Here is a 22696-nt window from a genome sequence, read left to right on the forward strand (position 1 = left end):
TTGTTTAGTGGAAAACTTGTATCATTTATTTTCTGTGATCCATTTTTATTGATAATCGACAATAAGCATGAGAATAGGTAAAATGCGGTTCAATCACAAAAAAAGCACTGAGGTTAAACAACACAAATTGGCAATCACAATGAGAATGTGGAAAGCAGGAAAGTCATAATCGAATTGCATCAACAATCAATAACATAAACAACTAACTACAACAAGAGTCACCCCCACTTGACAAGCACCAATTCCTATAGGATTCTGCAAATCCAGACATGCAGAAAAGTATGAATCTTAAAAGAAATTAAGGAACAGGGATTAGGAATCAGAAAAGTGGTGTTCATCACCAGCCGCCTCAGTTCTGATCAGCTGTACCATTTCTTGTCCTCTGGCAGTAACGGCTGGTCTTTGCTGCTGAGAATTTAAGAAAAGGTAGAAGCTTCCCAATGAATAATATCTGTGGATAAAGCCAATTTAGCGGGTGTAGTGGCTGGAGACAATGTAAGATTTGGAACAAGATGATCCGCTGTAGCAACCCCTAATGGGAGCAGCCAGAAGAAGAAGAAGAAGAAGAAGAGTGGCTGGAGACAATGCACTCTGCTGGACGTGACTGACATGCAAAGGATTAAGGTCCAAAAGATTATATACAGGAGTGGGCAAACGTAGGCTTACAGCTGTTCATATGGAAAAAAGGCATGCAGATTATGATTATTACAATAGCTTTATGAACTCAAAAGAATGTCACAGTGCACTTAGGGCACAATCTCCTAAGTGCTTAAATTTGCTGCAATTAATTATTTACACATTTTTGTAGTCTACTTGCTAAAGATATGAAATAATAATAATAATAAGAAGAAGAAAAAGATAAATAAGATAAATAATACAATAAGTAATAAATAAATAATAATACACAAATAAACTCTGTGTTCTGTGTACTTACAACTGTAAACCTACTTTTGCCCACCCCAGTGTATTTATGAGGCAGAAGAGGAATGTTAAAGGAGAATACAGAAGCCAGAAAGTTCGAACTAGCAGGCTAAAGTCTAAGTACAGAAGGATTGTAATGGTGCAAAAATGGTTCAAAGTGTCCTACTGATAGTCCCACAGCACAGCTTTCACTTGTGTTTATATATAAATAGACCACACACAAAATCAAATGTGTTAATAGTATTCATTTCTGGATGAGGGCACCATATCCTTAACCACTGTCTGTTGAGTGAAAACAGTAATCTGGTTTATCTTCAACTGACCACAAAACTGTAAGTAGTCCTCATATTTTTTTTTTTTTTTGCTCATGATGCATTTATGTGGACATGTCCGTTTCACTGTGCTTGGGCCAGCAGCACTGTCCATCTGGATTCACACTGCACCCAAAACTCTCCTCCTTATCTGAACAAATCTCCTCGCCCACCGTTGTGCTGAGGTAGGATGAGGGTGCCTTTTTGACTCTTGAGAAAAACAGTACAGCAGGTCTAAATTTCTTTTTTTGGATTCTTCTCTTACTGTGAAAGCAGGTTCACCTTAATGAGACTTGCTACTTCTACAGCAAATCTACCCTGTGAGGATACCAATCATCACTTTCGTAATTAGAGTAGGATTAATATTGTACTTGCCTCTCATTCCCCTCAACTCATTCCTTTTTTCTTCCAGTGTGAAGTTTTGTGTGCCTCTGAAGACTGAATAGCTGTAAAAATCTTTTACCACAATCAGTACAGCAATGAGGTTTTTCTCCAGTGTGAATTCTTCGATGTTTCTGAAGTCCACTGCTGTAATAAAATTGTTTGCCACATTCAGAACAGAAATATGGCTTCTCTCCAGTGTGAATTCTTCTATGAATCTCAAAACTGGTACTCTGAGAGAACTGTTTGCCACAATCAGAGCAACAGTAGGGTTTATCTCCGGTGTGAGTTCTCTCGTGGTTCTTAAGACTGCCGCGGTGACGAAATCGTTTAACACACTCAGAACAAGAGTATGGCCTGTCCCCAGTGTGAGTTCTTTTGTGGTTCTTTAGAGTGTCACGATGAGAGAACTGTTTGCCACATTCGGAGCAAGAGTATGGTTTATCTCCGGTGTGAATTCTGGTATGGCTACGAAGAGAGTGTAATTGTGAGAATTGTTTGCCACATTCAAGACAGCAATACGGTTTCTCTCCAGTGTGAACTCTTGTGTGTTTCCCAAAGTCACTGCAGCGCGAGAATCGTTTGCCACACTCAGGACAACAATATGGCTTCTCTCCGGTGTGAATTCTTGTGTGGCTCTCGAGACTGCGCACCCGTTGGAATTGTTTGCCACATTCAGAACAACAGTATGGTCTCTCTCCAGTGTGAGTTTTTTTGTGATTCTTAAGACTGGTATTGTGTGAGAATTGTTTACCACATTCAGAACAACAATATGGTTTATCCCCGGCATGAATTCCTGCATGGATCTGAAGATAGCGTAGTTTTGAGAATCGTTTACTGCATTGAGAACAACAATATGGCTTCTCCCCAGTCTGAATTCTTTCATGAATTTCAAGGCTGGTACTAGTGCAGAACTGTTGGATACATTCAGAACAATAGGGCTGTTCTTTTGCATAACTTGTCAGATTTGCTTTGCACTTAAAACTTTTCCCACACTTTTGGCAGACATGCCAAGAAGAATGATTTTTATTTTGCACTTGGGCGTTGATACAATTGATTCTTCTTAGTTTGACAACAGCCTTATATCTATACTGAAAGGAGGGTGGTTTTAAATTCTCTGATCCATTGTCTTGCAAACCTGTAGAAAGATAGTTTTAAAAAGGTAAATAAACCTTATTCATTTCAACTTTAGAAGATGACCTGATCTGACAGGGCCACTCAGTATGAAATAGTAAATTCCTTTAAACCTAATCCCATCACAATTATATTCACTCACTGAGTCCAAAGTAATTTATAAAGAGATCTACATAATCAAGTGTACATAAGTCTAGGAGTCTGTTTAGGGACAAGGTTACAAAACTGACCATCACAAGTGAAGAGCTTTAAAGAAAACCAAACAACAAAAGACTGGTGACTCTTACCTACTCCATATGGTACCTTGAATCGAAACGGTTATCTATTAAACAGATATTCACAGAACAAGAGAGTCTTCAAACACTTTTTAAATACATTGAGGGAGACAACACCTGACATGGAGGTGGGCAACTCATTCCACCAACTAGGAGTTACATAGGAAAAAATTTAGGTAAACAGGTTCATACAGTTTCTAAAGTACAAAGGCAGCTTTGGGGTTGAGGTTGGGGGTTTGGTTGTTTAAGATATTGAATGGTTTACTAGTCCTTTTTATCCTACAACCCAGTAATGACAGGCATTTAACAAAACTGTTTCTACTCATTAATATGAGACTCGATTGGAATTCTGCTATATTTCTAGCTTGCCTCAGGTTTCTTCAAGGTAGGAGTGAAGAAACCATCTATAAATAAAACAGCACTACTTATATAAACGACAAAAGAAAAATATATACATACAATGACAGATAGGGGCCGCTATCGCTCCCTTGAACCCTTGTCCAAGACATCAGATACCAGGTAAAAGTCCAATAATCTTCTTTATTTGGACAAATACAGTGCACAAGCACCCTCCTCTCCACAATACTCATTAAAGTCACACAAATACACACTAATAATGACTCCACCACTCCCAGATGTGTTGCCACCCTTCCACCCAGCTCAGCTCAACGTCTGGGGATTTCCCATTGTCCTTTATAGTCCCTGACCCGGAAGTGTTTCCAATCCTTCAGTCCAAGATTCCTTATCACTTCCGGGTCAGATAAAAAGTCCTTTTCTTCATCCCGGAAGTACGTCACTTCTGCTGTCGCTTTGCCTACGATGCACTTCTGGGTTATAGGGCACATATGACTCTCTGGGCTTCCCTGCAGTGTCCTCTGTTGGCCCCTGGGGTATCCAGCAGGTTTATAGGGGAAAACTCCATAGTCCATGATTCCCAGCTGGTATCTGGGGCACCTCCATGCTGCAGGGAGAGCTCCATCTGGTGGCCTGGGGGTATTGGCCGTGAGGACAAGCCGGCCATAGACCACAATACATACATACATACTGTCAGGGATGCCAGGGGCCATGACCCGGCCGGGACGCCAGGAGGGACCGGAAGAGGGTCAGAGCCCTGCCTGGACCACGTGGGGTTTGCCTTCCGGGTTGCTTTGGGGGCCACGGGTCAAGGGCATGGAAGCCCTTCCCTGTAGGGGCCCGTGGTCACCGCCAGGAGGCGCCCCAATGCCTTGGGGACTTGTTTCCCCAGCACTCCTGCCACACCAGGAAGTGCTGGGGGGAAGATTTATGACGGCGCCGGAGAGCAGCCGGGAGGACAGCCGGCACTTCCGCCACGCTGGGCGTGGCAGAAGGTATGCCGGGAACACCAGGTGCTCATCCGGGTCAGCTATAAAAGGGGCCGCCTCCCTTCATTCAGGGCTGGAGTCGGGTGGAAGGAGGACGAAGCAGTGGAGAGTGGAGGCGGTCCGAAGAAAGGCATTGTGGCCAGGACTTTGTGTGATTTTGGGGTTTGTGCACTGAACTGGGTCTTTGTGACCATCATTTGGGGGTCTTTGTGACCATAATTATTGTAAATATTAACTGTAATAAACGTGTGGTGGTTTAAAAACAACATGTCCACCTGTCTGTGCCGGGTGCGTTCACATCTGGCGTAGTCGGCAGGATGCTCCGCCTGTTTCAAAGGCGGAGACCTGTTCAAAAAAATATTGTTGTGGACGGCCCGGTGCAGCAGGGGACCCCACCACGTACACGCTGGTGCTGCGTGCACACAGCCCCGCGGGGTAAAGGAACCCCACGGACCGCCAGGGGTCCGCAGGAGGGCCGTTATTCCCTGAAGCGGGGGGGCGTGCATTGGAGGAGTGCAGCGGGCTCCCGCGATCGCGCCGATGCTGGAAGCGCCGTTGCTGGATGGCGCCGGGAGCACGCTGGCCAGAGGGCGGTTAGACGGGACCTGGGAGGTGAGTTCCCTGCCTATCGGCAGCCGGCCCTTGGGGCCGGGCGTGTGTTTTGTTTTCCAGGCAGGGACCTTCCGGATCCGCGTCAGTGGCGGCGCATGCTGGTTTGCGGGCTCGGTAAGGCGGCAGCAGCCGCGAGGGCTGCGGAGGAAGAGACGCTGCAGCTCGAAGGTGCTGGCAGCGACAAGGCTGCCGGCAAAGCGTCGCCGCCGCAGAAGGGAGCCAAGATGGCAGCGGACCAGAAGTCCCTCCCCTGACAGGCACGCGATTGGGCGGTGTGTCTTGTGTGCCCGCCGATGACTGCAGAGAGGCGGGACCAAGGAATGTCCATCACGGGCAGGGGAGACCCGATTGGGCGGAGGAAAGGCCCACAGGAAGTGGCGGCGTGGAGGCTGACAGACAGGTAGGCTCAGCGTCGGTTAACTTCCTGTCTTTGCCGGCTGCTCTGGCGGAGCTGGAGGCGTCCCTTCAGCCCGTGGAGCAGCGTGTCTTACAGATGCTACGTGCCCTCCGGGCTGAGGTGCTGGAACTGGAGAGGAAGGCGCTCGCGGCGCTGCAAACGTTCGATCGACAACGGACGGGCGCGACGCTGGAATCTCCAGCCGGAGAGGTACGGCGGAGCGGTGAGTACAGCCGACTCTGTACAGCATGCGGGAGGGTCTGTTGAAAAGGCTGTGATGATAGCGATCAGTTCGAGTAAGCAGCCCTCCGACAGGAGGTCTTGGCGCCGCTGGCTGTATCTTGCGCGAGGGGAGTCGAGAGGCGCTGACTGGACACGGGCTGCTAAGTGCCCGGGTCCTAGCGCCCTCCGCCCGAGTCGGCTGCGTCTTGCGCCGCACTATAGGGACGCAGACGGGAAAGAGGCGCCTTCTTTTCCATAAGGAGTCTCAAACCGTCATGGCGTCCCAGAGTGAACGGAGGAATAAGAGGCTGGGTGCGATTCCTCCGATATGTTGCGGACGCAGGCGGAAAGGGGCTCGTGTTGCTTATCACGAGTCGCATATCGTCAAGGCGTCCAGCGAAGGGAGGATTAAGCGGCTGGGTGCCGCCTCCTCCAATACAGTGAGGCAGCGTTGCTGGGTGCAGCGACGGCTGGCCCCTCTGAGGGAGCAGAGGGAATCCCTGAGGCGGCGGTGAGAGAGCAGGCGGTGCCGACAGTTCCACTATCGAGAGGACACGGAAGCGCGGAGAGGGTGCCGATCAGGCAAGTGCCGGGGTGCCGGTTGGAGGGGAACGCTGCCCGTGCGTGGCACGAGCTGGGTGCTTTGGCAGCGGTTCTGCCCCTGTGTTCTCTTTGTAGGGGCGGACCCGGCGAGCTGAAGGAGCCCCCGTGGCGGAGCAGCCCTCTGATGTCGGGCCGCCTGCGGAATAATCTCTCTGCCGGTGCGCAGCTGCGCTCACAGCTGGAGGAGCCTACGGGGGAACGAGTGGCTCGGAACAAAGGGGCGCGGAGGTCTCGGAGGGTGCCTACCGAGGAGGCCCCGGGGTGCCGGTAAAGGGGAGCACAACCTGTGCGGCGCAGGGATGCACCATGGGTTGGTGCTCAGATTGTGTCTCCGCCCCTGTCCCTGCTAGGAGTGCGGGGCCGGACCCCGGCTATCCTCGAGTGGGTCCCGTTTCGGGGCTCTGCTGCCCTCGCGGGACGGGTCGCTCTTTCCCACGAGTGGTCTTCGCTGGCTGTGGGGCACTGTCAGGGATGCCAGGGGCCATGACCCGGCCGGGACGCCAGGAGGGACCGGAAGAGGGTCAGAGCCCTGCCTGGACCACGTGGGGTTTGCCTTCCGGGTTGCTTTGGGGGCCACGGGTCAAGGGCATGGAAGCCCTTCCCTGTAGGGGCCCGTGGTCACCGCCAGGAGGCACCCCAATGTCTTGGGGACTTGTTTCCCCAGCACTCCTGCCACACCAGGAAGTGCTGGGGGGAAGATTTATGACGGCGCCCGGAGAGCAGCCGGGAGGACAGCCGGCACTTCCGCCACGCTGGGCGTGGCCAGAGTATGCCGGGAACACCAGGTGCTCATCCGGGTCAGCTATAAAAGGGGCCGCCTCCCTTCATTCAGGGCTGGAGTCGGGTGGAAGGAGGACGAAGCAGTGGAGAGTGGAGGCGGCCGAAGAAAGGCATTGTGGCCAGGACTTTGTGTGATTTTGGGGTTTGTGCACTGAACTGGGTCTTTGTGACCATCATTTGGGGGTCTTTGTGACCATAATTATTGTAAATATTAACTGTAATAAACGTGTGGTGGTTTAAAAACAACATGTCCGCCTGTCTGTGCCCGGGTGCCGTTCACAATACATACATACATACATACATACATACATACATTATCAGAGAGAATTACTCAGAAAATCTTTTAATCTCATATATTTCAAATTTTACATAAATAAGTCTAAAGAAAGCTGATTCAAGCCTTATGTTAAATCATCAACTCGTTACAAAAGAAAAAAAAATACAGGTGGAATCCTTTTATAATGAAACTCATGGGACTATAAAAAATATTTTGTTATAATGGAAATTACGTTATAATGAATATGGGGAAAATACATATACCACTGTGACCAAGGTCGGCTGGCATGGCAGCAGCATAAGGACAGCTCCGTAGCTGCTCTGCTATGTCTAGTAAACAGTAAACCAAAGGCAAAGTAATTTGTTGTCCTCTGTAGGATCAGGCTTACTGTGTAACGTGCTTGTCACATGATGTTTAGAACATTTAACACCGGGTTTTGATCTGCTCTTCCTCACACTCCCCTGATCTGTCTTCTCCAGACCTGCCACAGTGGTGATTCCAAGTTGCTGGTGTTCTACTAATCTGAAGATGAAAGCTAAAGCAGGATGATCACCCCTGTGCCACGGCTCCTAAAAGCTCTTATTCTGAATGAAGTCTTGAGACTGTACTTGTATTCTCTGTACAGCAATAAAGTACCAGAATTTTCCTTGGTAACCTGGACTCCCCTTCCTGTCTCTTATGCAAGCCTGTGACCCAAGCTTGGCAATACCTGTATAAAAAACACAGTGCTTCTTAAACTGCAAAAACTATTTTATTTGAAAATGTGATGCAACTTGTTTTTTTTGTTTTTTTATAGAATACAGGTATGAAAATACAGAATGAAAATGAGACATTGGATGTAATTTTTTTAAAATAGAAATACAGGTATGAACACAGAATGAAACCAAGACATTAAATGTAACTTTTTCTTATGAATACAGAATGAAAATAAGATGTTAGATGTAACTTTGTTTAATAGAAATACAGGTATGAACATGGAATGAAAATGAGGCTTTAGATGTACATTTTTTAAAAACAGAAATAGAGGTATCAAAATATAGAATGAAAACAAGACGGTAGATGTAACTTTTGTTTTTACGAATACAGAATGAAAATGAGATGTTAGATGTAACCTTTTTTATAAACAAATGCAGGAATGAAAATACAGATTGAAAACGTGATGTTAGGTGTAACTTTGTTTAACAGAAATACAGGTATGAACACGGAATGAAAACAACACTTTAGATGTACATTGTTTTTTGTAAGTAGAAATAGAGGTATGAAAATACAGAATGACAATGAGAAGCTGTATGTAACTTTTTCTAACAAGAATAAAAACGCACTTCTAATTTTTTTTCGTTCAGGTCCCAATGCCAGTCTTTAACTTTGTCTTCTATTTTTTTTTTTTATCCTTCTAAATCATTGACAGTGTTGAAGGCATGATTCTGAATGCTTTCGCTATGTCATTTTTTCCATCCATCCATCCATCCATCCTCTTCCGCTTATCCGAGATCGGGTCGTGGGGATAGCAGCTTGAGCAGAGATGCCCAGATTTCCCTCTCCCCGGCCACTTCTTCTAGCTCTTCCGGGGGAATCCCGAGATAGTCCCTCCAGTGTGTCCTTCCCCGGGGCCTCCTCCCAGTTAGACATGCCTGGAACAACTCACCAGGGAGGCGTCCAGGTGGCATCCTAATCAGATGCCTGAGCCACCTCATCTGACACCTTTTGATGTGGAGGAGCAGTGGCTCTACTCTGAGCCCCTCCCGGATGACTGAGCTTCTCACCCTATCATTAAGAGAAAGCCCAGATATCCTGCGGTGGAAACTCATTTCAGCCGCTTGTATTTGCGATCTCGTTCTTTCAGTCACTACCCACAGCTCATGACAATAGATGAGGGTAGGAACGTAGATCGACTGGTAAATTGAGAGCCTTTTTCACCACAACAGACCGATGCAGAGCCGGTATCACTGCAGATGCCGCACCAATCCACCTGTCGATCTCCCGCTCCATTCTTCCCTCACTCGTGAACAAGACCCTGAAATACTTGAACTCCTCCACTTGGGGCAGGATCTCGCTCCCAACCCTGAGAGGGCACTCCACCCTTTTCCGGGTGAGGACCATGGACTCGGATTTGGAGGTGCTGATTCCCATCCCAGCTGCTTCACACTCAGCTGCAAACCAATCCAGAGAGCTCTAAAGAGCATGGCCTGATGAAGCAAACAGGACAATGTCATCTGCAAAAATCAGTGACCTAATCCTGAGCCCACCAAACTGGACCATCTCAACGCCCTGGCTGTGCCTAGAAATTCTGTCCAAAAAAGTTATGAACAGAATCGGTGACAAAGGGCAGCCCTGGCGGAGTCCAGCTCTCACCGGAAACGGGTTTGACTTACTGCCGGCAATGCGGACCAAGCTCTGACTCTGGATGTACAGGGACCGAACAGCCCTTATCAGGGGTTCCGGTACCCCATACTCTCGAAGCACCCCCCACAGGATTCCCCAAGGGACACTGTCAAACGCCTTTTCCAAATCCACAAAACACATGTAGAGTGGTTGGGCAAACTCCCATGCACCCTTCAGGACCCTGCCAAGGCTGTAGAGCTGGTCCACTGTTCCGCGGCCAGGACGAAACCACACTGTTCCTCCTGAATCTGAGGTTCGACTATCTGATGGACCTTCCTCTCCAGGGAGGCTGAGGAGTGTGATCCCTCTATAGTTGGAACACACCCTCCGGTCCCCCTTCTTAAACAGGGGTACCTCCACCCCAGTCTGCCAATCCAGAGGCACTGTCCCCGATGTCCATGCGATGTTGCAGAGGCGTGTCAACCAAGACAGTCCTACAAAATTTAGAGCCTTGAGGAACTCCGGGCATATCTCATTCACCCCTGGGGCCCTGCCACCAAGGAATTTTTTGACCACCTCAGTGACCTCAGTCCCAGAGATGGGGGAGTCCACCTCCGAGTCCTCAGGTTCTGCTTCCTCATTGGAAGGCATGTTAGTGGTATTGAGGAAGTACTCCCCCACCGACCCACAACATCCTGAGTCGAGGTCAGCAGCGCACCATCCCCACCATATACAGTGTTGACACTGGACTGCTTCCCCCTCCTGAGACGCCGGACAGTGGACCAAAATCTCCTCGAAGCCGTCCGAAAGTCACCTCATACATTTCAACTGCTGTGTCTGATGCAGAAGGACAGTCTGAACATTATTTTTCAAGCATTTGTGGTTAAAAAATCAGAGAATTTGACTTTTTTCATACATGAGTGATATTTTTCTGAACCCTGCTGTTTACACACAAATTGTACTAAGCCTTGTGGCCAATAATGCCCCCCTCAAAAATGTGCTGCCTGGGGCGGACCGCCCTCTCCGCCAAGGGCTACGCCACTGCTCCCACGCCCGAGTTTTTGCCTCAGCAACCACCAAAGCCACATTCTGCTTGGCCTGCCGGTATCTATTAGCTGCCTCCAGAGTCCCACAGAACAAAAGGGTCCTGTAGGATTCCTTCTTCAGCTTGACGGAATCCCTCACTGCCGGTGTCCACCAACAGGTTCGGGGATTGCCGCCACAACAGGCACCGACCACCTTACGGCCACAGCTCCAGTCAGCCACCTCAACAGTAGAGGCGCAGAACATTGCCCATTCGGACTCAATGTGCCCCACCTCCCACGGGACGTGGTTGAAGTTCTGCCGGAGGTGGGAGTTGAAGCTACTTCTGACAGGGGACTCTGCCAGACGTTCCCAGCAGATCCTCACAACATGTTTGGGCCTACCAGGCCTGACTGGCATCCTCCCCCACCATCGAAGCCAACTCACCACTAGGTGGTGATCAGTTGACAGCTCCGCCCCTCTCTTCACCCGAGTGTCAAAGACATATGGCCGCAAGTCCGACGACACGACCACGAAGTCGATCATTGAACTGAGGCCTGGGGTGTCCTGGTGCCAAGTGCACATATGAACACCCCTATGCTTGAACATGGTATTTGTTATGGACAATCCGTGATGAGCAAAGAAGTCCAATAACAAAACACTGCTCGGGTTCAGATCAGGGGGACCATTCCTCCCAATCACACCCTTCCAGGTCTCACTGTCATTACCCATGTGAGCATTGAAGTCTCCCAGTAGAACGATGGAGTCCCCAGAAGGTATGCCCACTAGCACCCCCTCCAGGGATACCAAAAAGGGTGGGTACTCCAAACTGCTGTTCGGCGCATACGCACAAACAACAGTTAGGACCTGTCCCCCCACCTGAAGGCGGAGGGAGGCTACCCTCTCATCCACTGGGGTGAACCCCAATGAACAGGTTCCAAGTCGGGGGGCAATAAGTATATCCACACCCACTCGGCGCCTCTCACCGGGGGCAACTCCAGAGTGGTAGAGAGTCCAGCCCCTCTCAAGGAGATTGGTTCCAGAGTCCAAGCTGTGCGTCGAGGTGAGCCCGACTATATCTAGCCGGAACCTCTTGACCTTGTGCACCAGCTCAGGCTCCCTCCCCTTCAGAGAGGTGACATTCCACATCCCAATAGCCAGCTTTTGTAGCCAAAGATCAGAATGCCAAGGTCCCTGCCTTCGGCCACCACCCAACTCACACTGCACCCAACCTCCTTGGCCCCTCCTACAGGTGGTGAGCCCATGGGAAGGGGGACCCATGTTGCCTCTTCGGGCTGTGCCTGGCCAAGCCCCATGGGTGCAGGCCCGGCCACCAGGCACTCGCCATCAAGCCCCACCTCCAGGCCTGGCTCCAGAGGGGGGCCCCAGTGATCCGTGTCCGGGAGAGGGAAAACGGTGTCCAAAGTTTTTGTTCTTCATAGGAGGTTTACTGAACCGCTCTTTGTCTCATCCCTCACCTAGGACCAGTTTGCCTTGGGTGACCCTACCAGGGGCATAAAGCCCCGGACAACAGAGCTCCTAGAATCATTGGGACACGCAAACCCCTCCACCACGATAAGGTGACAGTTCAAGGAGGGTCATTTTTCCAGGATTGCTAATGTTTTTTTCAGTGTAAGCTGACTCCATTTCTCACTTTTTTTTTTTTGGTTTATCTCAATAAAAACTTGAAGAACTGCTATGAAACTCGAAAAGAACAGTATCCACATGCTACACCACCACCCATGAGGATGCTAGGTACGCATTTGGCTATGCTTATATGATGTTGTCCCTAAACTTTCGTCGAGACTACCCAAGACCGAAAATTTCTTTTTCTTTGACACAGCCTGTTGCAGAGTTCCTGAGACTCGGCGTGGAAAGTGTAGGTGCAGAATTAAGTATTTTTTGCAAAGCATTATTATCTTTGGTGGTAATTTTTGACCCAAAAAACATTTGTTATACTGAAATTTGTATTTCTTTAAAACAAAATTCATTTAACATGATGTTTTGTGAACATTTGTCCAGGCCAACAGACAGTATATGTTATACTGAAAAATTTTGTTACTTCGGTATTTGCTATAATGGGATTTGACCTGTATATAATACATTCGTATATAGATATATTGTGTTTAACACTTCTTGCTAATTAAATTAGATCTTGATGAGTTTTCTTTTTATTTTGTCTAACTAGCAAAATACTCGCACTTCGCAGCGGCGAAGTACTGCCTTAAAATTTTTATTAAGAAGAAAATTAAACCTTTTTAAACTGAGGGAAAATATACCAATAATTATTTGTTAAGGATCTGTTTGTATACCACATTGTGAGTCCGGCCCTCCAGTTGTAATATGACCAAGCTGTGCGCTGAGCTTACTCTTGAGCATGTAACTTACAGTTGGCCATGTGAACAGTAATCTTGTTTCAAATCTCACAGCTTGGATTGCTGCTGTCATAATCGGTTTGAGTTTCATGGTTTGTTTCAATTATGACAGTATTTGTAGGACTTGTGTTGAAGTGACATTCGGCCATCTGTCAAGCGTTGTAAGCATACAACCAGTTTCATCAATAACTTCACATCCAGCTTTTGAGAGTTTAAACATTCATAAACATCAAAGTGTCCACTACTGAAATCGTCACCTGTGAATCTAAGATGTTTAAGAGGCATTGGCGGTTGTCGAAAGGTGTAAAATATTTGGCCATTTCAGTACACTTGAAAGCGACAACTGAACAATTCAGCGGCAGCCATCAACTCACATGCAGATCCTTAGGGGAAGGGCTTAAGCATTTCACTCTTCTAGTGCTCCTGTGTAGTATAATTATCTCCTGTACCATCATCAGTCCACACCTTGAACCTGTCCCAGTCATTCAATACATAAGACACAATGTTCCTCCAGATATCAAGAGTGAGCCTGATACGGCCGTGCAATATGTAACAAAGAGAATGGAAAAGGTAGGTGCCATCTCAGGGCATGGAAACCACTCGGTAAGTGACAGTTCTTTGATCGATGGTGATCACCTCGATAGACATGGTAATGGGGTACGGTTGGAATGATAAAGGAAATGGGTACCTGAACAATGTAAAGTAAGTCTAAAATACCTACACAATAACTATAATCGTAATAAATGAACAATAAAACAGTGGAGAAGCCGTGGATTAAATAAAAAGGCTGTAGTTATCAGCAGGGAGACGTGAATCCCGCGGCGTAGCAAGGAAGGGAATTTAGAGACCGGAGCGACGGACGGCCTTATATAGGCAGGCAGCCAACAACGTGGGAGGCGTTGGGATGGGGGACCCAATGCCGCCTCACACGGTGACTGAGCTGCAGGCTATGGACGTATATATGTACGTAAGTAGGAGTCAGTTAGCGTTGGGAACCCGCGTACCAAATTTTTTGAAGATGGGCCCGCAAGTAACAAAGACCGTTAAAAAGTTCAATATGGCGACCGACAGTGGCGTCATACCACCGAAATAAGTACGTACATTGGTTTCAGTTAGCGCAGAGAAGCCGCCTACGAAATTTCGTGAAGATGGGGCCAAAAATAAGAAAGTTCAACATGGCGGACGTTGTCGACCGTTATGACCGTTATGCGTAGAATTTCGAAATGAAACCTGCCCAACTTTTGTAAGTAAGCTGTAAGGAATGAGCCTGCCAAATTTCAGCCTTCTACCTACACGGGAAGTTGGAGAATTAGTGATGAGTGAGTGAGTGAGAGCTTTGCCTTTTATTAGTATAGACTAGCAAAATACCCGCGCCTCGCAGCGGAGAAGTAGTGTGTTAAAGAAGTAATGAAAAAGAAAAGGAAAAATTTTAATAATAACGTAACATGATTGACATTGTCATGAGTGTTGCTGTTATATATATATATATATATATATATATATATATATACATATATATATACACACACACAAACATATATATACATATACACACATACACATATATATACATATCCACATATATATATATTAGGGGTGGGACTCGATTAAAAAAATGTATCTAATTAATTAGAGGCTTTGTAATTAATTAATCTTGATTCATCGCATGTAATCGCACACGTAAATTTGCCCCAAGGCGCAAATGTTTTTTTTTAATTTAAAAGGGTTTTACTGGGCGACAGAATCAAATAATAGACTTGGACATGAATATTGTAAACTCAAGCTCTTTTAATTTCTGAAAAAAAATGAATTTAAACTGCATTTCAATTCAAATAAGAATCATCATCCGTGGCTAAAATTGGGCAGACTTAAAAATAAAGTGGTATTCTAAGTACTTTAAGTACATGTTCAGAATGGTATTGTCTTTAAATAATAAGAAAAATTTTAACATAAAGTGTAGTTTTTCATCTTAAAAAAATAAGGCAGAAACATAAAAGGTAATTTGACCAGCTTCACCTTTAAACTCTGAGTAACCTTAGCCAAAATTATTTTGTACATTAGGCTAAAACAGTGTGATCATTGAACATTTTGTGATTAGATGTAATTAGAATTACTAACGGTCATGGAAGTCCTATGATCCCCAGTAAGAGCCACAAAGTCCGCTCTCTGTAATGCATCTAATTTTGCTTGCTTTTCAGTATCATAAAGCTGTTGAATTTTACTTGAAATAGTCTCTTGGCACGGCAGTTGAAAAGTTGGATCACCTGAAGGTAACTGTAGCACATTTTCTAACCTCCCATCTTTCACCACTGTTAGTGGTCTACAGTCCAAAGCAATCCATTTTGCGAGAGAATTTGTAAGTTTGACCGATGTTGACTTACTAATTTTGGTCCTGAAGCCAGTCATTTCATCAGTTTTGGGCTGCCGACACCTTTTGTTGGTACTCAAACTCGTACTGCTAGTGCTAACAGCATACACGGTTTCTGTATTCGCTGTAACATGTTTTGCATTTAGATGGTACCGTAAGGTTGAAGTGCCTCGGTGTTATGCAAACTCCTTTTTTCCACAGTTTGAACAAAACCACGCTTTTATCAAGGCTTCTGTCGGGTAGTCTTTTGAAATTAAATTTTCCTCCAATCAGTCGTAGCAACGCGCTTTCTTCTGACTGTTACATTTTTGTAGCTCTGATGTGTGCATCAATGTAATCGGTGTACCAGGAAATCATGCATTGACAGAAGTTCCACTTTGCTTGGAATGCAAAGTGTGATTAAATGCGTTATTTTTTAACGCGTTATGGAGCACATGCATCGAGGCTTCTCAGCTGTGCTTGTGCTAAGAAAAGGAAAACATTTTAAAAATAACGTAACACGATTGTCAATGTAACCTTTTGTAAGTAGTGCCTGGAGGATTCAGTGTGGAGAAACTGTAGAGACAGCGTGTGGATTACTTTGTGGATTTTCCTGTGAGTATGTGGTGGCAGCGTCACAAAGTTGGTTCCGCAAGACTGTGCTAGCTGCGGAGCTCAGCTCAGAGCGAAATGTTGTGAATGGGAGGGGAGATGATGACGTGACTCCCCCACCCGCCTTAACTGTCAATCCCCCACAAACACAGTCTCTCGGAATTTGCATAAATACAGCCCTTCACCTGCAATTTTAACTTAGTTACAAAGTGATAAAAACTCTCGTTTATATCCTGCGCCCTCTCGTTAAACTTGTATCCCGCATTACCCGTGGGCATGACAAACGCCAGCGGCAGCCTGTCTATGAACTTAATTTAAACTTTAGGTTTACACCGTGCTTTGTTTCCGAAGTAGCAGCACTCATGAATATGGTTGTATATGTCACTCGCTCGCTTCTTATTGTTTCGCTGCCTTCTCAATTATATAATGCATGTTTTCTTCAGCGCTTTTTTGAGCTCTTCCTGGTTTTCTACACAATGCATTGACAGTCAGTTCACTTGATTACGTGGGAGGCGTGATGATGTCACACGAAACTCCGCCCCCCACGGCCATCGAGCTCAACTCCATTACAGTATATGGAGAAAAATAGCTTCCAGTTATGACCATTAGGCGTAGAATTTCGAAATGAAACCTGCCCAACTTTTGTAAGTAAGCTGTAAGGAATGAGCCTGCCAAATTTCAGCCTTCCACCCACACGGGAAGTTGGAGAATTAGTGATGAGTCAGTGAGTGAGTCAGTGAGGGCTTTGTCTATTATTAGTATAGATTACTTATTTTGTTATGGTTTGATGATTTAACATATGACTGACTTTCTTTAAAGTTATTTACAGCAATTTTGAATGGTATAAGGTTATAAGAATATATTTATTTTTGTTTGTTTCAGTATTGTTTAGGCCAGCAGCACTCTTTACATCCCGCATAGGGTCTCTGTGCCACATCTTTTGCCCCAGAGACTCTGCACTGGCCTCTGACTGGTGTCTCATTCTCTCTAAATTTAGTGCCCCAAGGCGTTTATTGTATATTTGTAGAATACCAATATTTGGAAGTGTCCTTCTTCTTGTAACAGGATGACAACCTGCAGGCAATTGTTAGAGTGGGCTTCTTTCTCTACACTAATGAATAATGCAAATGTAAGGATGAAGAACCAAATGACTCAAAATACACAGTGCCTTCAGAAAGTATTCAGAGCCCTTCACCTTCTACATTGCGAAGAATGCCACGTGAGGACCAGCATCCTGGCCAGAGCTGTACTGAGATCTTTACCTGGCTGAGACACCCATGCCATGGATGGACAGAGGAAGACAATGTGTGCTGGGCATTGTGCTAGGTGTCAGCCCTCCTGGGTTATGATACCACCGCAGATCCCCACAGGGCACTTTGGGAATTGAAGTTCATTGGCTCAACCCTGTTGAGTTCCATGTGTGCCACAAGGAGGCACTGAGGGGACTTGCGAGTCCTGCTTTGTCCAGCCTCACCCAGAATTACTGCCAAACCACAATCTCGGGATGCCAGAAATGCTTCCGGGTTTTTGAATAAAAGGAGCAGTCGGCCTCAACTTGGGGAGCGAGTCGGGATGAGGAGGAGGACAAAGCTTACAAGAGTAGTTGTGATTGTGGTGTGGAAAACGCTTGCTTGTGAAGAGTTTCACACAAATAAAAACTGTTTGTTCAGTGATGAACTTCTTTCTAGCCCTGTATGTTGGGAGTTTGGCAAGTTGCAGCGCCCCCTGGGGATAGAGACGGGTATTGAGAAACCAGTATTAAATTGGTACCGGTTCCGGCCTGATTGGTACTAAAATATCTATATGCTATGGACAAAACGGTTCCGCTATTGGTATTTTTGTAACATTAATTTATTCCACCATTAGCGCTGTTTTTAACTGTTACTAAAGATGACGACACTGCAGGCGATCATGTTTAACTCATGTAGCTGCAGGTGTATATTCTCTGCTTTCTAGTTATCATGATGGACAGGGTAAAGCATTCAAAAGTGTGGGCGTACTTTAATATGTGTAATGATAATGCACCTAAATGCAATATATGTAAAAAGATAGTTAAATGTAAAGAGAGCCATTCTGTCAACCTCATGAAACGCTTACAGCATTATATAAATGTGAAGCAGTGCAGCATGTTCGGCTGTTTCAAGAGAGTGGCTGCTGAAACATGTAACCACTTTCTTGCAGTCTCTAAGCTCTGATGCTGCTGGAATTAGCCAAACTGACAATGCAACATCATCAAGTCACGGCCATTATTGTTATACAAGTATGTCTGTAGTTATTTACTCTGGACATACAAAATGAGCATCGGTTTTAATTTGTATTCATTGAGCGTCGCTCATCGAGGAAAAATAATGAAGGGAAAAACAACAGAATTTCTAAATTGTCCTTGGTGTGTGCTTGGTGTGTGTGTGTGTGTGTGCCCTGCAGTGGACTGGTGCCCTGCCTGGGGTTTGTTTACTGCCTTGCGCCCTGTGTTGGCTGGGATTGGCTCCAGCAGACCCCCATGACCCTGTAGTTAGGATACAGCATGTTAGATAATGGATGGATGGAAAACAACAGAATGGCACAGGGTTGTTGCATTATTTATTGTGAAAGATTTACAGCCCTTCACCACAGTGGAGCCAAGTCGGTTTTGATATGCAGAGCCGAGCATAAATCGCTAACTGCTGGGTAGTTGAACGGAGCCATCACAACAACCAGGGATAAGTTAATTTACAACCATAATAAGTGTAGCCCTTTAAAACGTGAGTTACGGAGTGATAATATAATGTTCATGATATAATTAAAATTAGATTAAAAGATGTATTTTATTATGCATACATGTTAGACTGTTATGTAATTATATCTAGTACTAGCTGTCCCAGGCGGCACGGTGGCGCAGTGGTAGCGCTGCTGCCTCGAAGTTAAGAGACCCGGATTCACTTCCCGGGTCCTCCCTGCGTGGAGTTTGCATGTTCTCCCCGTGTCTGCGTGGGTTTCCGGTTTCCTCCCACAGTCCAAAGACATGCAGGTTAGGTGGATTGGCGGTTCTAGATTGGCCCTAGTGTGTGCTTGGTGTGTGGGTGTGTTTGTGTGTGTCCTGCGGTGGGTTGGCACCCTGCCCAGGATTGGTTCCTGCCTTGTGCCCTGTGTTGGCTGGGATTGGCTCCAGCAGACCCCCGTGACCCTGTATTCGGATTCAGCGGGTTAGACAATGGATGGACTAGCTGTCCCACGCAAAGCAGTGAAAAAGGACACACTTTAAAAATCAATGAACACAATCGCGTGGCGAGAGGCACAGCGACTCGAACGGAGGCTGGCTCGTGAGTGAGGAGGGCTCTGCCTGGCTCTCTCATTCCTGACGTCACGCTTCCCCCCTCCCCTCAGCCCATAGCGAACTATGAATCTTAACGCAATGACAGAAGTCGCAAAATCAACCGGAATGTTCAAGAAAATTCTACAAAAAACCCCGATCTAAATCCGTTAAGTAGTTCTCTTGTGAAAAGCGGACATGCCGACAGACCGTTGAGTTTTATATATAGATGTTTTAAGCTGAAAAGTAAACACTAGTATTTATGTTAACTTAGTTTATTGGTTTGAATCGTAACCGATAAGGGCGCAGAAGCGGGGAGTAATGATGTAGGTATCGGCATAAAGCTGTCGTCAAGATAAGGATATCTGAGCTGTTACCGTGAGAAATGATTTCAATGGTAAACTTGATCTAGAAGTTTATTTAACAAAGACCTGATTCCAGCATGGAGTTAATTGTCGGGAGAGAATACGTGGACATGCTGGTTGTTGGACGGACTGTGTCGAGAACGGCAAACCGGAGAACAGAGGAGCGCAGTCTTTGGAGTTTTTCGTCGCAGCTGACCAACTATCACAGCCGACTTGACGCTTGCCACGATGGGCACGAGTGTCGGTTTGGCTTCTGCTGGGAACGAGCAACTTTTGTATGCTCTGTTAGAGCGAAGGAGTCAACCTCTGAGTAACACGGCAATCGCAATCAAGTACCTGGATTGCAACGTTTATGTGTGGTACCATTTTTTTTTCTTTCAGTTATTTTATTTTATTAATTTATTAATTTTTTGCCGGCTTAGGTTTAATAAGGGGAATTTTATATTTTTCTATATGCTTTCATAGAAACAGCTGTTGGGTAAACACTTAAATTTACTGAACTTAGTTTTGTTAAGTTTGACTTAAATTTAATAAGTGATAAAACAAAAATGACTGAATTTATGATTTTGTATGGAATGTGAGATCTATATACCTGTATGTAAAAATAGTTCATGCAATTAACCTAAACAATTGAGTTCCTGTAGGTTTTTGATAATAAATGGATAAGCCTTAAAAGGGAAAAATAGGGCCATGCCTTATGCGGCTAAAGCACTTTGAGCTACTGTTTGTATGAAAATGTGCTATATAAATAAAATAAAGTTTAATTAAATGTGTTTTAGTAAGGAAGGGTGCAATTCATCTAAACTTATGTAAATGATGGAGTTATCTGGTTAAAACACTAGTTTATCTTTTTTGTCTTAGAGTATGAGTAGATTATTGACCTTTAGATTATCAATTAGTTCATTAGATTATGAACACAGGTTTGTTCATTTAAATATAGTATAAGAAGAAGATATTTAAATTTATTGTTTGAAAAAAAAAAACAACTGAACTTAGGTCAGCTCCCACAGTAAAAGCTGAGAGGTGCTACATAAGCAAAGCAAGAATAAATAAATGAATTATCTCAGTAGTAAAAAAGTTTTAATTTTTTTTCAACTGTAGGGAGATAACGACAGCCCTTGAGCCCAGTTGCCAGACTCCTTCAAGAGTCACATTATCTACAAGAGTATCAATAAGTAGATGTCGGTATCGATAAAATCCTAATGATAACCCTCACTACCGGGAGACCACAACACCTTTTGGTACATTGCAGTGTTATGCTAAAATCATTTACATTTATTTCCTCCTGCATCAAACCCTATTCAATACCCCACAATGATAAAGCAAAAACAGGATTTTAGACATTTTTGTAAATGTATTACTGTACAATTTATTTTTGCATAACTCAAAATCACACAAGGATTGGCGCAGTGGGCTTAATGAGCTTAAAAATTAAAAAAAACACAAACACAAATACTCAGACCCTTTACTCGAGACATTGTTGAATCACTGTTGGAAGCGATTCCAGGCTGGAGTCCTCTTGGGTAAAATGCAACAAGCTTGGTATGCCTGGATTTGAGATTTTCTGCCATTCTTCTCTCCCAAGCTCTGGCAGGTTTGATAGAGACCTTCAGTAGACAGCCATTTCCAGGTCTCTCCAGAGTTTGAGTTCAGGTCTGGACATGGCATTCGCAGAGCTGTCCCTAATCCACACCTCCGCTGTCTTTGCTTTGTGCTTAACTCTTTGAGGGCTGAATATTTTTTCCAAAACACTCAGTTTTCTGAAAAGCACACAAAGCAATGGTTTCACACGTAAGTCAAAATAAAATGACTATTGCTGTGTGCCGCTGCTGCTGTTGTTGATGTTCGTCATCTTTGGCGGCAGTGGTTGCGTGGGGGCACCTCGATGGTCAGCAGGAATGCATGGTGGGCCAGCTGCCTGGCTGTCTTCACACAGCAGGTGGGTGGCGATGGCGGTCGCAGTGTGACGCAGTATGGTTTGGACCTCTTGTCTTCATAAGTGGTGGTCCTCCCATGCAGGCAAAGGCTGCTGAAGGCGCATCACCTACACGAAAGTGTTCACCACCACAATCAGCTAGGGATAGATCAGATGATGCTAGTACCTCAAGTTCGTTTTCGATATCCATCTCCAGATCACTTGCATGAAACTCGAAGTCCAACGAGTCAGAGTCCTACGAAATTAGGTAAAACATCCATGGAGTATTTTGCTTTGCACGTTGGCTTTGGTCTCTCGCCAGATGTCGGTGCCATTTTAGAGGTTGTTTGCTTTTCACTACTAAAATCAACAAAGCTCTGTAACTTCTAGCAAAGAGAGTCAAACTAAAACGTAATGGTGAGTTTTGTTGCAGTTTACAGCTGATTACCGTCCTCTACTCCTGAATTTTGACAAAAGGCGACATCAGCCCTGAAAGAGTTAAGGCCATCGTCCTGTTAGAAGAGTGCAACTTCAGCCCAGGCTGAGGTCCACCAGGTTTTCATTAAGGATATCGGTGTTTTTTGCTTCGTTCAGCTATCCCTTGACCCTAACTCGTCTACCAGTCCCAGTATGACTGTCAGAATGGTATTGCAGAAGTGATGAGCAGTGCTTGGTTTCATCCAAATCTGACACTTTGAACTGTTTGGTCTCAATTCTATCTCAGTTAAAATTCTTGTTTCTCATAGTCACAAGTCCTTTAAGAGGAAGTTCTAAGTGGGGTTTCATGTGTTGTCTGGCCATTCTGCTCTAAAGCTCGCATTAATCAAGTGTTGTAGTGGTAGTTTGTAAGCAAAGTTTCACCCATCTCCACAGCCAGAGCGATCATTTGGTTCTTGGTCACCTCCCTTTCCAAGGTGCCACTCTCCTCCAATGGTTCAGTTTGGTAGAGCAGTCAGCTCTAGGAAGGGCCGTGGATGTGGCAAACATCTTCAAGTTAAGAATCATGCAGGCAGGCCATCAATGCTTCAGAAATGATTCCATAGCCTCCCCTAGATCTGTCCCTCAACACAAGCTCTGTAGGCAATTCCTTCCGCCTCATGGCTGGGGGCCTCTTATAGACAGGCATGTACCTTTCTTAATGATGTTTAATCAAGTGAAATTATCATCACATGTGAACTCCAAACATCTCAAA

At 45.5% G+C, this 22696-nt stretch overlaps 1 protein-coding gene across 1 annotated transcript in view; it reads right to left on the bottom strand.

Moving 5' to 3' along the window:
• Positions 1-901: 901 nt before the first annotated feature.
• Positions 902-22696, bottom strand: part of LOC120534630 (zinc finger protein 845-like) — a 55904-nt gene continuing 34109 nt past the window's right edge. The window contains exon 5 of the mRNA XM_039762222.1: positions 902-2751. Coding sequence (XP_039618156.1) covers positions 1625-2751 — 1127 coding nt within the window. The 3' untranslated portion in view covers positions 902-1624. The remainder of the gene's footprint in view (positions 2752-22696) is intronic.

Source organism: Polypterus senegalus, chromosome 8 (genome assembly GCF_016835505.1).
Source record: "Polypterus senegalus isolate Bchr_013 chromosome 8, ASM1683550v1, whole genome shotgun sequence".
Lineage (NCBI taxonomy): Eukaryota > Metazoa > Chordata > Cladistia > Polypteriformes > Polypteridae > Polypterus > Polypterus senegalus.